Raw genomic sequence first — 16,800 nt, 5'->3', positions numbered from 1 at the left:
CCTAACTATTCTATGATTCTATGATTCTAGCTACACCTGGGTGGAGGAATGAAGTTTCACTTCACAAATGATACAGAAATTTAAAGCAATCTCTTTTTTTTTTTTTTAATTGTAATTTGTCTTTTTCCCTCTCTGCCCTTTAGCCCCCACATTGGGAATTCCCTACAAATAAATGTTCCAAGAAACATACATTTTCATGTCAGTCAAAGCAAAAAAAAAAAAAAAAAAAAATTATCAGTAACAGTTGGGATGTTCTATTCTGAAAGTATTTATATGTTTTGACCTATTTTTCCTTAAGCAAAATTCCCATGAAATCAACCAAATTTTCTATCCTCATGCAACTTGGAGAAATTCCAGTTTTGATAGAATGGGATTAATCTTAGATTTCTTCCTAATGTGAGGTTAGAGTAAAAAGTAACCTACCTTTCTTTATTTTACAAATCCAGTTATGACTGCTTTCACAGGGCACCATAATCCATGATATGGAAGACTCTTCTCTGATTGCTCCACAATATTCAAATGCAATATTGTCAATATAATCATACTTCTTATAATCCACCTGAAGAAGAAACACAGCTTTGGTTTTCATTCTTATCATACAGGGAAAAAAGTTGTACTCTGGAAGTAAAGAGAAGTATAACTGAAGTCTCAAACCACTCCTTACTTTCCTCCCATGGCTGTGCAGTCTATGTGGGCTGTTAAATCTGTACAGTCACTCCACAAGAAAAAAGAAATGCTCTGGGCTTATGTAGCATCTTACAGGCTCTAGCAGGCCCATGGAAACTTGAATCAAATAAGGTTATAAATCAACATCAGGGGAAAAGAACATGGCAATGTATCACCAGAGACTAATAAAAATCAGGAGAAATATTTCTTTTGTTTGCCTCTTAGATAATCATCTCTGTAGCTGTAACTAGTACTCTGTCTAGTACTCCATGCCATCACTGTTGTGGTAGTGTAGCCTCAGGGTTTATTGGCCTTTTTTAAACCAGCATGGAGAATAATGATTTAGAGTTACCTAGATAGACATTTTGGGAATTCTTATATAAATTTCATCTTCATCAGTCATGAAAACAGCCACAAGAGTGGAAGTTAGAACAGAAAGAAACTGGCAAGGTTAAATACTCACCGGTGATCCATCACTCCAGGAAAGCCCAGCATCAGGATCCAAACACTGCAAACCTATCCAGAAAGGCTGAGATGATGGTGGTTTTTTTCTAGAGCATGAGAAAACATATCATGGAAGAAGAGGATGTATGTGGTTAGCTCTGCTAGATTTTGAAAGTTACGTGGGACAATAACTCTCACACTTACTAAAGATAGAGTAGAAATTTTAAAGCTAACAAAATGGGTCAGGTAACTCCCATTAGCAAGTAAGTTAAGTTCATGCCTTAAAATTTGCTACTTTGCAAATGGTTGTGCTGAAAACACTGCACACTGTTTTTCTTTACTGATGTGATTATATCTTTGAGAAATGAAGTGTTTGCTGGAAGACACGATTTAATTTCAAAACAGTTCAGTGAACAAACAGAAATGGGTCTGAAGGAGAAGCACTCAACCAGTTTGGTTGTTGGGTTGATATTTTTTAATTTGAAAGATTTGCAGATGATGACAAATTTTAGGAACTCCAAAAATGTCTTTGAAAACGGTACCTATATGAAATATATTCTCAGTTCTTTTTTGTTACTACTATGATGATAAACAGATTAAGATTTTCAGCTAATTACCTCAGGAGCAACACAAACATATTATAATTTATTCCTATATAAATTTATTGCTGCACAAAAATATAAATTACTAGATATTTTGTTTACTTACATTATTAAGTTTTCTATCACTGTTTGCTCTTCTTCACTTCTAATGGCAGCCAGATCTCCTCCTATTTCTCTGCAAAGATCTCGGGCTTCAAACCATGTTTTCTTTTGCTTTTCTTCTCTCATGAAAACCTATAGATATAGGTAGAACTCTATGTTTCAGCACGTTAAAGATAAATCTGCTGACTGCCTTGTATAAGCAAAACAGGAAAACATTCCATTACAGTTATGAGATATAATATGGACTAAAGAGTATGCTAATTGGATAACCTAGTGTATCACTGACAGAGTGATAGCCGTGTTGATTTCCATGAATAATTGTAAATAAGCTTACTATGTTTATGCAATAACATGCCATTCTCTGAAGTTTAGATGCCCTCTGAAGTTGCGATGCCCTATCTATTTGGTGCTCTTCTGTCTCATGAGTAGGAGTGTTGGAAAATATAGTACTCACTCTGAAACACGAATTAATGCTATTGCTTGTATCCCAACCCAAGGGACATTTGGAATCAGAAATGGTTTGAGAAGCCAGAGGAAGAGTGATTTTTTCAGCTTTTTTTTTGCAGAGAAATTTTGCCTTTACTTCACAGTTCTGAACATCCCATAGTCCAGCTGCATTTCCAGTCCTTAGGGCAACACAACCGGCATCGTTTCCTTTGTGACATATTAAAGAAAATTGAAATGTGTTTTAAAGTGGTTTCCTTGACAGTTTTACAGCTCGTGATTAATTTACAAAAGATTGCTCAAGATTTTAACTGTAGTGTCTGCTCAAAGGAAGAGTTTTGTAAAAAGAGGAAAACAGCAAGCGGAGTCCTTCATCATCTTCCCTCCGCTGTGTAAAGCTTTACAAGCACATGAACAACCCCTTGCCTGCCTCTTTCCTATGCTAATCACTGCAAGGATTTGACAGCCCAGGCTAGAAGGGATTTCACCCTTTCCACTCAGCTTGATTTTGCCCTTGCAGTGAGGAACCAGGAAAGAAATACTTTCACGACATCATAGAAAATCACAGAACCATTTAGGTTGGAAAAGACTTGTAAGATCATGGAGTCCAACTGTAAACCTGACATTGCCAGGTCCACCACTAAACCACATCCCTAAGCACCACATTACACATCTTTTAAATACCTCCAGGGATGGTGACTCCACCACTTCCCTGGGCAGCCTGTTCTAATGCCTGACTACCTTTTCAGTGAATAATTTTTTCCTAATATCCAATCTAATTCTCCCCTGGCACAACCTGAGGCCATTTTGTGTGATCCCATCACTTGTTACTTGGGAGAAGAGACTGTGTCATCGTATGAATGTGTTTTAGCAAAGCTGGGAAACAGTTTATAATTACAACACAAAGTTCCTTAGTAGCATAAATTTACTCCAGTGGCCGAGTACCAGGCATTGCTGCATTCCAGTTTGTGTACAGAACACCTTCACCAGTCACCCACTTGAACATCCCTTGCTCTTCTGTGTCTGAGAGACCAATCCAAAAGTAATTCTCAGAGCTCAGACCAATGAGGCTGGTCAGGTAGGCTTGCTCATATCTGAAATTACATGAGTCAGATAGGGGTTAAACTGAGCTTTCCCTCAGTGTGCCATTTCTCATCATCAGAAACTACACAAGACTAGAATGAATGGAGTCTCTATTAGGTTTCCTTTTACATGGAAATACGTGCTTAACTGGGTACCATATAAACTAGTTTCAATAGCAGGTGAAGCTGTGCTGTACTGAAAAACTGCTCCTTACAAACACAAGCAGCTGTGATCTGTTCTTTCAGAGTAAAGTACTTGAAAACATGAATGTGTACAATATATTTAGTTGGAAAAGATAAACTGTATTTATTTTCTTTCTTCTTTTTTTTTTTTCCTGTTTCTCCAGAAAAAGTATATTCTGTTTTTCTGTTTTTTTCCAAAAAGTTCTTAACTATTTTATAGAATTCTAACATTATTGCATCAACTACACAGTTTTTAAACTTCTTCATACCTGTCTACTATACTCGTTAAATAACCACTGCTCCTTTCGCAGGTTTTCTTTGCTTCTAAAAATGTTACAGAGGTACGTCCAACCAGGTAGCAGTAAAAACCATGTCTTTCCCAGCCCTGTCAAGACCATGTGAAATTTACTTGCAGTAGTAAAAGCATACGTTACAGTGCTTGAACTTCAGTGTATACTCTTAAATCAACATATTTTTAACATAGCCAAATATGATAATTTATTCATTTGAATTCCAGTGGACTAGAGGAAATTAAGATTACTATTTCATGCATGAGTCCACCTTTTTTGACAATTAGTAACTGGTAAATTTTAACTTACAAAGAAGTCAGAGGCACACAGAATGGAGAGCATATTCAGAAGCAGGTGAATAAAATACTCTTTGCTCAGAATCAAAGAGTAGTCTGTTATAGTGAGATGCTAACTCAAGTTCCCTGATGTTTCTATGCTAAAAGAATAGTAACTAGACTAATTAATTGTTTTGACTCATCAGTTCACTTAAAAAGTCTGACCAAAGAGCTAGCATAAAAACTATCAAAAAGCAAAAGCCTCAAAATTACAGCTGAATTCCAAGTCCCTTTTCCCTTCTACACCAGCTCACGATTTGCTTGCTGTACCCAAGAAAGGTAAATAAAATCTGTTTTCAGTATTTGGCTGCTGCCTAGTTCTATCTATCTAGCATGAGTCTCAGCTCTGTTCCCCATATGGGAACATGTTACTAAATATAGAACAGTAGTAAATAGGAAAGTAAAAAGAGGGAAAAAGAGAGGGGAGTGGGGAGAAAAGCAACAGAATACAATTACTTGTTCAAAACAAGTTGACTCATAAAAGCAATTTGATTGTTTTAGTTTGGCCTCAATAGTGAGATTTGTCATCATCTTGCATTATGTCACGTAGTTCAGAAATGGACCCCAGTTTCTAGGACATCTTAAGACAACCACGGATGGTCGTAGAATAATATAACAAATATGTAGAAAACCTCAGTAATGGCTTTAGCCTCTTTTACAGACAGTTCTGAGAGATAATGGGCCTGACTCATATTGACTAAAAAAATTTCAAAATAATTTTATTTTAAATAAGAGAATGTAGTGAAAATTATCACCCTGAATCTGATGTACAATCACACTTGGTGGGGGTAGAGGAAGGGAGGGAAATAGTATCAATGTCAAGCGGAGCTTGTGAAAGTGGATTTCACACTTGGAAATTGTGAAATGGATTTTTGTTAACCAAATTCTTGGTTACACTTTCTTCTTACCTTCAGGCAGGCAGAATCAGTCTTTGCTGTCACAGAAACTCCTTGTAGTGGGTCTCTTCTGCAGATGTAACCTAACTTTCTATCACAGGCACTGTCTGCCCAGTATCCATCCTAGATGGCAGTTTGGAAAGAGGTGAAAAATAGTGAGGCAAAACCTGATTCTTTTTGAAACTTTATTGATTACATTTTAAAAAATATTGTTTCAATGGGAGAATAAAGAGCTGTACTTTTTAATTCCAAGTATTTATCTTAATTGTGTGGTTATATTAAGCTGCCATATGCAGACTGTTAAGGTTTACTTGGCATATAATGTAAGCTCACAATCAGATATGAACATTGGTCTAGTTATCTCTAATGTACTTTTAAATTTAGTTTAGAACAAACAACTTCGTGAATAAAGATACTATTCCCTGATCTGTTTCTAAGTTGCATTAAAAAAAACCCTAGAAAGAGAAACAAAAATCAAACAGTATAGTGCTACACAAATGTGGAATGATTCTACCTCTCCTGCCATAATGACACAATCTTCTTGCCCATTGACTGCATGGGTTGGTTCTCCAGGCAACCATCTGGTGTATGTCACAGGAGTTCCATCACTCCACTCAAAGTACATTTGAGTGTTGAGGTCATTCAGACCAATCCACAGCTCATCTACAGCTTCTAAAGGCAGAAATTCAGCTGTGTTAGTACCCAATTTGAAACAGTCCACGGGAGCAAGATTTTATGGAAATGAGCAGAAATTACAATAGAAATTCACACAGATTAAATGACAGTGGAGGTTATTTTAAGATCTAATACATATTCTTCTTTCAAGAAGTTAAAAAATGAGATACCAGCAGGAAATGAGACTCCTCAGCTTTATCAGTAAAAGTCCATTACTGTATCTATAGCTACAAAGTGTCTGAGGCAGATAATCAGCCCAAATACTGCAGTAACTAGAGCTGCTATTTCCTTCAAGTGATTTCATGCACTGAAAAACAAATGAAAAAAAACCCCAAACCCAACACAACACAAATTAAAATCAAAACAAACAGAAAGAAAAAGAAAATAAAGAGAACACTAATGATTCCTCTTGTGTATTTTTGGTGTTCAGTTGTGGGTTTTTTTAACCTGTATATCTATGGGATTCCCTATAAATATTCATAACAAACAAAAAAAGATAGACCTTTTTATTATTATTAATTCTGTAATATGTCTAATAATATAATTCTCCATCTGTATCAAACATTGTCCTGTAGAAATACTCACTGTAGCCAAGCTGAGACAGTATGAAGCCATGCTCTTCAGAGTTGTGAATACTGGCCAGATTGCTGTTGCTCTCGTTGCAAGAAAGCAGGGCTTCTTTCCACTCTCTGGGGTCTCTCTGAACCATGAAACAGTGATCTCCATAGGGCAGCCATTCTTCTGGGCATTTAACAGGCTCTGTATTCCCTCAAAATCGATAGATATTCCAAGTTACTAAACTGTGCAAACTGAAATCTAGAACAATTGCAATTACATTTGAAATCATTTAAGGAACTAATTAGAATGAAGATGAAGTGTTTATAAATAAGTAGTACTTCATTGCTTGTACATTTTAGACTGTTTGCTGTTGCACACTATACTTCTGCAGAAAACATACTGCACTTAAAAAAAAGAGGAAAATAATAGACTCAGCGGTTAGTGAGCTTCACTAGTGTGAAATACTCACTTTTGGGCAGAGGACTATTTTGGAATTCCATGTGTAGCGTTTTCACACAATATACCCCACCCAATTATGTTTTGCATGTTTCATAAAGACATTATAACTGCAGTTCAAATAATTCTCTGCACAGAAGGCTTTCCATACTAAGTCTCAGTAAATAAACCAGAGAAAAGCATAGTAGAAAAGTGAGCTGAAGGGTCTTGCTAATTACTCCATCTTCCTAGTCTCCAGACAAACCCACTGAGAAGGTGGTTTGAGCCTGTTGCTGCCATCTTTCCAAGCCTTCCATGATAAGCCTCGGTGTTCTTATTAGAATGTTCTGCGTGAAGGGTGAGGCATCTCTGACTTTATTTTCATATCCTGCAGTCCATGATACATTTATGAAGGTGTATGGCTTAGACCAGTGCCTCTGGAATTGTGAATATTAACATGAAATAAAAATTGCTTGTGTGGTTACTGGGTTCCAACAACACTGCCAGTACTTAAACAATTTGTTTAAAGAAACAACAGTATGCTTTGTGCTGTGCCACTTACTAAAGCAGAACAATGAATGGCAATGCTTTCTTAAAAATTATTTTAAATAGCCATAAAATTTCATTTTAGTGACATAAATTCTGTCTTTATCAAAGTGGTTTTATTTGCTTGACATACTTGATGGAAGAATGAAAGGATCCAGTGTGGAGTTTTCCTTTTTACAGATATAGCCAAGTCTCAGCTTACATGGCTGGTTTTCCCATTTAGCATCTCTTCTAGGATTTAGTACTGCACAGAGTTTCTCAGGCTCAGGCTCAGGGTTTCCTTCACAGAATAAAAAACAAAATAATTTTATGTAGCACATGTTCTATGTCAGCAGCTAAAACAACAATTTACTTCCAGACTTTTCATGTGCCAATTACAAACTTGGGACTTGCTACAGTTATTTTTCTTCTGGAGATAAGGAGTGGAATTTAGAAGTACCCATCAAACATTACATTACTATTTTTGCTTGTTGTATAACACACACTTTATGCCATATTTGATTACAGAATAGCAATCTCAAAAATAAGACATTCCTATAGTTCTTGTGAAAATTGTTGGCTCACACAAAAGGAAGATCAAACTTTAAGCCTGCACTGGTGGAAAGGCTACAGCAAGTCCTTTCCTTGCTCTCCTCTCTCCTCCCTGTTTAATCAGTGATACCTCCCTTAAGGAATATGTAACTCACAACCAGCTGCAGGATAAATTATATTGTTGCTCAGTCAGTAGATGCTGGACTGAAGAATCCAGGGTATCTGTTGCTGCTACAGTTGCAATGCTATACACAGACTGTAGGAAGTCAGAGTTCATAGTTTCACAGCTCAGGAAACATCTAGTTTTATACATGATTTGTTGTCAGGACCCAATTATGCTGATAGGACTAAGCAATGAGCTTGAAACACTCAGATTCGTGGAATCAGATGACACAGTTTGAGCTAATATTTGGGGCAGACACACAGTGAAGTAGCATATTAACATTGTTCATATTCAGACAAGGAATTTACAGATGTGAAAAGAGAGGAGTGTCCTTCAGAGTAAGAACCATCAGCTGCTAACAGAGAAACAAATTTCAAAACCTGAAAAGTAGAGTTCTAGGTCTGCATTGTAGAGCTAAACCAAGCTTAGCGAATTAATACTATTTGTTAAAAACATGAGACAAAAGCAAAGTACTACCAGTTCGTTAGACGTGTTGTCTGGCAGTTGAGCAGGGAGTGGTGGGAATCTACACTGGACGAAGCCTATCAGGGTAGGCTTCCTCTTTATGGGAACATGTTAAATAGCTTCTAGTTTCTAGAGCTGCGTTTTGCAGAGCAGAAAAATAGTAATATTAAATTCCTAAAGTAAACTATAAGGCAAATCTTTTGGATGAGACATACCAAATTATATGTGAAAACCAATTTCCTCATTTCCACAATGCCCTTGCGGGGGAGTCTTTCCTTTCTATATCAGGTTCTGCTCCAGCAGCCTTCAGTGGTGTGCTGGAACAAAAAGTTCCACTCAGGTCCCTTGGAAAGGTCCTTTCTCCATGTCCCTTTGGCAACATGGCTGCAGATTTGCTCCTTGCTGCAATCAGAGGCCTCTTACATACCCTCACACTTGCTGTCTGTGTCTCCTCTGCTTGCCCCTGCAACCGGCTCTCCAGGAGATTATCCAGGAGCACTGTTCCTGGGGAATGGGCAGTGTTTTCCTCTTCTTAGAGAGGTCCACAGACTGATGACTTCCTTTTTTTTTTTTTTTTCTTCCCTTCCTCCAAAAGATATGACTTACAATAATCTTCCAGTAAACTGGAAACATAATAGCCATCACATGGGAATACAGGAACTCCAAGGGTGTGGCTGCTTGACCTGAGAGTCAGCTGCTCCTCTTCTCTGCAAGGCTTAAGGAATTTGACCAGCTCAGCTGAAGGTAGAAGACCCTTTAGCAGCTCTGGGTTTTCCCTTCGTCCTCTGTGCCAGATAAAAACAGGTGGCACCTTTGAGATTTATGGAAGGCCAAAATATATGTGTATTTATTTTTTCACCAAGCAAATCTACAACATTTGCTGCAACCAGCTGTTGCCGTGGCAATCAAGTCACTTTCAAGATAAACTGCCAATGCTGTGAACTTTATTTACAGTCTCTCTTGAAGGTTAAAGAGGAGAGAGTGAAAGAGGAAAAGAATAAAATGTGAAGGGGAAGGCTTTGCAAGACTGATGCCCACTGACAGCTGAGTCCTTGCAGGATGCAGGGTCTGAAAACTCTCATGACATTTGAAGAGACACAGAAGATATAACTGAATGATGGCATTCTTAGTATGCTACATCTCAACTAGAGCTTTTCACTGCATCTGTTTCTAGTAGGAAATGAGTTTATTTAGCTCTTTTGCTTGAAGTTACTTGTGATATATCCAGTGAAGAAAAGCATCACTCTCAGCTTTTTAATCTTGCATGTCTCATAAGCTTTCAACTCAATTTCCTCATATTCATGGGGAATACTACAAGACTGTAATTTATATGTATTCATCATATTGTCAGGAAATATTCATTCCAAAAACTGCTAAAAAAATGATTACTACCTGGTGCCCAGTTGAAGTATCTGAAGGGAATGCCACCGCTCCAGTGCCAGCCGCTTTTGAGATTCAGACTGTTAAGCCCAATCCAGAGAGAGGATGTCTTGCTGCCAATCAAATCTAGGTAACCAAAAGAGTTGAATACTAATAAATTTTGTTAGGAAATGCTCTTCATTTTCAAACCTCAGAGGAAGATAATAAATGTCTGCTTAGTGATTTCTAAGTTCAGTACAGAATCCATATTTACTGGCAATAAACAGTTTATTCTTTAAACAAAGGGTAGAGAATGGCAAAAGACTGTTTAGCATAATAGTTTATCTGAATGTAAGGCTATTCCGTAGTTATATGTAAGGAATAAGCTTTGAAAACTGAAACACTGAATTGCTATTGATAATATTTGTTATGAGTTTGCTTCATTGTGATGCAATTGATACAGGGCCTTTATTCTACAAAGTCTACAATAAATCCAGGAATTTTTTAGATTTTTTTTATAGTGGTTTGTATGAAATTTGTACAGTATTTATGAACATCTATTTTACAGATATATGTGAAGAATACTGATTTCTTAACACAAAAATCGTATAATGACTGCCTCTTATAATGATGTTCCTATAATGATGTCTCTGGGATCTTACTGGTGTTTTCTGAGCTTCAGGCAACTTTTGCTTAATTAGCTGGAAATACTTAACATTCTTTGAGGAAAAAACATAAAAATCCAAATGGCAAATCCACAACTTGCAAAAGTTCTCTCTATGAAAAGTTTAATTTATGATAATTGTGCTGTTTTTCTAGCGGTACATATACTGTTTTTATATCAGCTATTCATCATAGTATTATTAAAACAATGAAACATTTGTAATCAGTCCAAAAACCTCTTTGACACTCTTTTAACTGAGTCTTGCTTATTAATTCACCTTCTAGATACTTTTGTTCATGTATCTCTGTGATACTTAATAATTCTGCGTTCTGCTGCTGGCAGCTCTTCCTTGCTTGGTGCCACGTGAGAGCTGACTGGTAATTTATCTGGTAGTAGGTGCCTGTCAAAGGATCTGTGCTCCAAAATCTGTCATTGTCTGTACGAGAAAAAGGAAATTTAGTGTTGCGGTTTGTATGAACATCTTGCACAAAAAATTATGAGAAAATTTAACTACAAGCTTACTTGTGAAATGAGATTCTGGAGCAAATTAGGCTCAGACCCTCCAAACCCATACTGTCCTCTTAGCTTGCTCTTTGTTAAGTAAAGAAGAGTTTGACATTGATATTAGTAGAGATGGGCCTGTCATCCTTTATTTTTAGTTTCCCCAGTAAATTACAGTAATAGCGTAAAGAGATCAATAAAGCAAATCTGTACCTTGATCATTATCTACTCTGAAAACCTGTTAAGCAGCTCATAGTCTATGCCTGAATTAACACTTGGCTGAAATACAACTGAAATGCAAACATTTCCAATGATAGAAAATTTTCTTTTCAAACTATGCCATCATTAATTACATTTGCAACACCACTGGCTTGGGGCAGAGTGGCTGGAAAGCTGCCTGACAGAAAAAACCTGTAGGTGCTGATTGATGGCTGGCTGAACATGAGCCAGCTTGTGCTCAGGCAGCCAAGAAGGCCAACAGCATCCTGGCCTGTATCAAACACAGTATCGCCAGCAGGACCAGGGCAGTGATCATCCCCCTGCACTCAGCACTCATGAGGCTGCACCTCGAATACTGTGTTCAGTGCTGGGCCCCTCACTACAAGAGAGCGACATTGAGGTGCTGGAACATGTTCAGGGAAGGGCAACAAAGCTGGTGAAGGGTCTGGAGCACAAGTCTGATGAGGAATGGCTGAGGGAACTGGGGCTGCTTAGCTTGGAGAAGGATTGAGCGGGGTAGGGGTCAGTCTCTTCTCCCAAGTAACAAGTGATGGGATCACACAAAATGGCCTCAGGCTGTGCCAGAGGAGAACTAGATTGGATATTAGGAAAAAAATATTCACTGAAAAGGTAGTCAGGCATTAGAACAGGCTGCCCAGGGAAGTGGAGGAGTCACCATCCCTGGAGGTACTTAAAAGACGTGTTGATGTGGTGCTTAGGGACGTGGTTTAGTGGTGGACCTGGCAATGTCAGGTTTACAGTTAGACTCCATGATCTTACAAGTCTTTTCCAACCTAAATGATTCTATGATTCTACTATTTTTTTTAAAAAAAATAATCCTTATTTCTAGTCTGAACGTTTTTTAGGTAATCGGAATTTCTGAACTGTCTGGTGATAGCTCACTTTTAGCAAAACTGTTCTGTGGGCAAGTGCTAATAAGCTGTGTTTACAACTTCCCCTAACATTCTCTTTTGCTGAGGAAAGTATATTGAATTTCTTGAATGATTCATTAGAAGAAATGTTTTCTGTTTTTTATTGTGTTTATTGCTAGTTCACTTCAGATTTTCAGCATTCTGCAGACTCAAGTGTTAGTGGCAGTGTCCCAGCAATATTATAATGCCAAATACTTCATGTTTGCCAGTTTATATTGAGGATGTTCTGGGATATTTCGAACTACTCCATGTAATATTGCACAGGGAAGTAACTGTCAGTAATGCCAGTCAAAATTGTGGTAGTAGTTGGTGGTTGATAACGAATCGTACCTGATTTCCCAGTGCAATACTCCTGTCAGAATGACAAATCATAGAATCATAGAATAGTTAGGCTTAGAAAGGACCTTAGGATCATCTAGTTCCAACCCCCCTGCCATAAGCAGGGACACCACACACTAAACCATGTCACCCAAGGCTCTGTCCAAATAGTGAGTCTGTGCTATAGCACTGAAAAATGCATCACTTGGGCAGCATTTTTAATATCTTCATTAACACCATATTTGGTGTCTTTCATCCTGCACTCAGATGTGCATATGTTTGTCTGTTCAGATAATATTGTCTTTAAGTGTAATTTTAAACATTACAAGGGAAAGGCTAGCACTGCTATCCTTATCTTTCAGTAAGACCTTTGAGCCATTTTTCTCATTTCTTGTCTTTCAGAAAAGAAACTTCATCCTCCCATGGACTGTAGACCAATCTTGTAATACTGAACAAGGATTTGCATGGGTAGAAAAAGTTATACTGTCGTTACCACAAATAGTGATGAGGCAAGGAGAATTAGGCTGTGAGTAGTCTCAATTTTCAGAGAATGCAGTCATATTTAATGCATACTGGTCTTTTCCTGGGTGTTAGCTACTGATGGACACACCCAGAAAACTTTCAGCCTGACTGTAGACTCATAGGAACATTTTTGTTTCTTCTGTAAGGAATGCTATAGCATCACAAGGTTTTTCCCTTCTGTATTATTAACAGTGTCTCAGTATTGATATATTTACCTAACAGTGTGGTGTTATACCGTCTATGTCAGCATTTGGGACTTACTGCCAGTTGGACAGATCCCATACAAATGGTCCTTATCGAAGTCGGGAGTTGTTGCACACCAGAGCAAGCCGTCTGACCTGCCAGCAGCCGTGCACCCAGCGTACCATGTACCACTCAGCTGGAAGGGGAAGGCACATGGAGCTCCGTTGGCATTTCCTAACAGTGTAAACAGATCTGAGGGGGCAAAAGAGAAAGTATAATATAGGTATGCAAATCCGGGAGCCCCAATTCTCTATGTATCTGCAGTCTCCTTCATAAGGCTATGTGGAGGAAGGGTTACAAGTGTTACATCACTGTAACTGGGCGCCTGCTGTCACCAGACATGTCTTCCATGTGAGTTCTGGGTAGGTCTTGCAATTTACCATTTGCTTATGATATCAGCAGCTGTAACAGCTGGAATTAGAGCAGTTTCACACTGTAGCCAACTATGAAAGAACTGTAATAGTATTTATCTAATATTTAAATATAATTTTCTAAAAATAACATTATTTGTGTATCATGTAGCTTATCTTTCCATCATTCATTAAAAATCATTCATTGATTTAATTGTTAAATGTTGTGGGATTTTTGGTACCTGAAATCTCATACAGCAGCTGAAAGGTAGTGTGCATGGAATTATTTCTGTACTTCTAATATTGGAATATTGAACTTAAAGATTTTTGCCTTTCATACAACAATACTAATAAAATTTCACTAGTCCTAGGATACAGTTAAATAAAGTGCTTTGATTAAAGCTCACAATTAAAAATAGCCTACATCTACCTTTGCTTTAAAAGTAAAATTTAAAATGCACTTTTTTTGCACATACTGCATCCTATCTGAGGGCAAGCAGCTGTGCATCTCAAGGTTGGAGGAATATAGGCTGAATATGTGAACTAATCATCCTTCAGTCCACCATTGCCTCAGGGGGAACAGATGATGTTAGACTAAAGGGAGCAAAAATCAAAGGACCCATGGCAAAAAAAAGTGTGTTCAACACACCATCAAGATAGATAGATAGATAAATCTTTAAACTTTACCTTCATGGCCTTGAGAACACAAACCATCCATGGTTCCGTAGATCTTCCATTTACTCATTGTCGCCGATCCTGTGTTCAGCACAATATTGTCTTCTTTTCTTTCACCAGCACTGAGAAATAAATCTTCCCCTTGGATTGCCAAGGTCGCATTTCTGCACTCCCATTTCTGGAATTCACTTTTCTTGTTGCATGGGTATAGAGAAATTTTAGCCTGATTTTTCTTGAAAGGCACACCCAAACACAGTGCAAATGCCACGCTCATCACCTGGTCATCAGACACCCACCTGAATTTTTGTAACTCAGTGTTTTTCTTGCAAGCAGCTGTTGTGACTGCATGAGAACTCTGGGCAATTAAACACAGCTCGGTATCTTCATTGTATATTAAAAATATTTCATTGTCTGTAAAACAAAAGAATCAGAATTAATGTATTTATGGTGAGCACATGGTGAGGAGAGCTTGTGGGGAGAGAAATGTGCTGTTTATTCTATGCTGATCTGACTCATGGCAGGAGACTGTAAATCTGAGTCACTTTTGCAAAGATCAAACAACCTTTTCAAGGCTTTTATTTCCTCTGTGAAGGAAAAATAAGTGCAGCTCTGGTAAGTACATGTGAATATAATACAGAGGAGTAAGAGCACATAAAGTACATTTTGGCAGCATCAAAAATGTCATCACTATAATGAAATTTTCATGAACTTTCTCCTGAAATACACATTTCTTTCAAGAGACCTTACTGAAGATTTGGAAGTTTGCCATCACTTCATGCGTTACAGATTTAGCTCATGTCCATGGGGTTGCATTTCTGTTTAATACAGTCAGTGAGTGAGCCTTCTGCGACTCTTGCTCCTTCTGTAATCAGCATGTTCTTTATGGTTTAGGGGATTTTTAGGATGAAAAACCATGGAACAGCGACTTGTTATCTTGCCTTGCTCCAGTATTCTCTTATAAGAATGTGTATCATAAGAAGTCAACATAATTCACACAATCAAATCACAAACATTCTCACAAGAACCGACACTGAGCAGCATACAGAGATAAAGATACCATAGCTGTGTGACCCTGTGTGTTTGCGTATTGTTATGGAAAGACAATATGTGAATGCTGAAGGAACTAGCTAACACTTCCAAAGGATTATAGGCAGCTTAATTTAGTATTCTGTCAAGACAAGCAGGCCCTGCTGGGAAAGGCTGCCCAGTACTGCAGTTGTACCGTTGACACGTAAAGGAGGTCATTCAGTGCTGAGAATCAGTCTGAATACAGCTGCCTGCTTTTCAAGACATCAAATAGCATACAGCATAACTATGCCTCTCATCTTTACACTGAAAGCCATAGTGATTATTCCAGGCCTGTTCTTGACTGATCTATTTTTTATATATTTTGAATTGGCATCTATTCAGCCACAATATTACCTCTCACATCAGTCCACAAGCTCCATCTCATCCCACACAACCTTATCCTAAGGCTAGGAAATACATATACAACAAACACCCTATTTAATTCCTTTCTCTTTTTTATTTCTCGTAACTCAGTCACATATAAAGACAAAGACTATGGAGCACACTGTGGAGTCCATCTTCTTCTCAGAGCAGACATAGCCAATAATTAAGTTGTACCCAAATGGAAATCTTTATCTGCACACATGACTCTCCTGACTTCTGATTCCCAGCTTTACTCCATCTTGACTCTTTAAAAGTGGACCAACATCTCTGTACCTGTATCTATTTAAACTTCTGTGGACTACTGCAGTTAGGATGAATATAAAACGCAGGGTAGTCAACCTGCGTGAAAATCTTAAAGACTCTGAGAAACAAGCAAGACAACAAAAATGCCAACTTTCACATCCACTTTTGCAGGGGATAAAAAACAAAGACTCACCGAGCGTCTGCAAAGCAGTATGAGCAAAAGACAGGAATACTAAGACTGTAGAAAAAGTCAACTGTTTCATTTCTTTCTTCTTATTCATGAACAGATGAGGTGAAATAAACTGCTGCTGCAGAAGAAGTCCTTAAGGAACCAGTTGGTGCTGGCTCCTTCTCAGTTTTGGAGAGTTTAAGTTGAAAGAGAAAACTCTGGGCTCTAAATAAGGAAATATCCTGTCACATGTGGTATTTTGAAATCTATAAATAATTATAAAATTCAAACTTTGCATCTGAAATTGAAGTTTCCATCCATTTTCAAGTGGCAAAGTTAATTCTGCTGAATTATTTTCATCTTTCTTGGTTCTGCTCTGGGATTGCAAAGTCTATAACCTCAAAGACAAAGAAGCAGAGAGTGCACTTGAATGTTCTTGAAATCTTATACATATGTACATGGGAAACTCAGAAAAAAATACATGCAAATTTCTTGGCCAAATAGCTCTTCACTACTACAAAAGTTATGCTCATTTCATTTGATGAACTGAACAATGATGTCAGCTATTTCAGTGTGAAAAATTAACCCAGAAGGGAAAATTTAAGTTTGCTTGGTAACTTGACAGACTGAGCACTATGTATACATTTGGCATTTATCATCTGCAATCAACTGGTAGAACTACTGTGCTGTTATTTCACGTGAATTTATCTCAGGAGGACCAATACAGATTAGCCAG

The 16,800-nt window shown here is 37.8% G+C and overlaps 1 protein-coding gene across 1 annotated transcript; it reads right to left on the bottom strand.

The window, feature by feature from the left end:
• Nucleotides 1-423: 423 nt before the first annotated feature.
• LOC104411337 (macrophage mannose receptor 1-like) lies at nucleotides 424-16,158 on the bottom strand (the record flags this gene model as incomplete). The annotated part of the gene is made up of 15 exons (XM_010021731.1): nucleotides 16,089-16,158; nucleotides 14,213-14,611; nucleotides 13,194-13,367; nucleotides 10,718-10,876; nucleotides 9,810-9,923; nucleotides 7,392-7,538; nucleotides 6,305-6,487; nucleotides 5,559-5,716; nucleotides 5,057-5,167; nucleotides 3,793-3,908; nucleotides 3,204-3,352; nucleotides 2,269-2,468; nucleotides 1,819-1,946; nucleotides 1,130-1,217; nucleotides 424-559 (listed from the first exon to the last, which is right to left on the bottom strand). Coding segments are annotated over exons 1-15 (2,332 nt in total), but the record flags the coding sequence as incomplete, so codon positions are not given.
• Between the last annotated feature and the right edge of the window lie 642 nt (nucleotides 16,159-16,800).

The sequence above is a fragment of the Nestor notabilis genome, unplaced genomic scaffold (genome assembly GCF_000696875.1).
Source record: "Nestor notabilis isolate BGI_N333 unplaced genomic scaffold, ASM69687v1 scaffold4399, whole genome shotgun sequence".
NCBI classification, from domain to species: domain Eukaryota; kingdom Metazoa; phylum Chordata; class Aves; order Psittaciformes; family Psittacidae; genus Nestor; species Nestor notabilis.
This window is presented reverse-complemented; position numbering and strand designations above follow the sequence as displayed.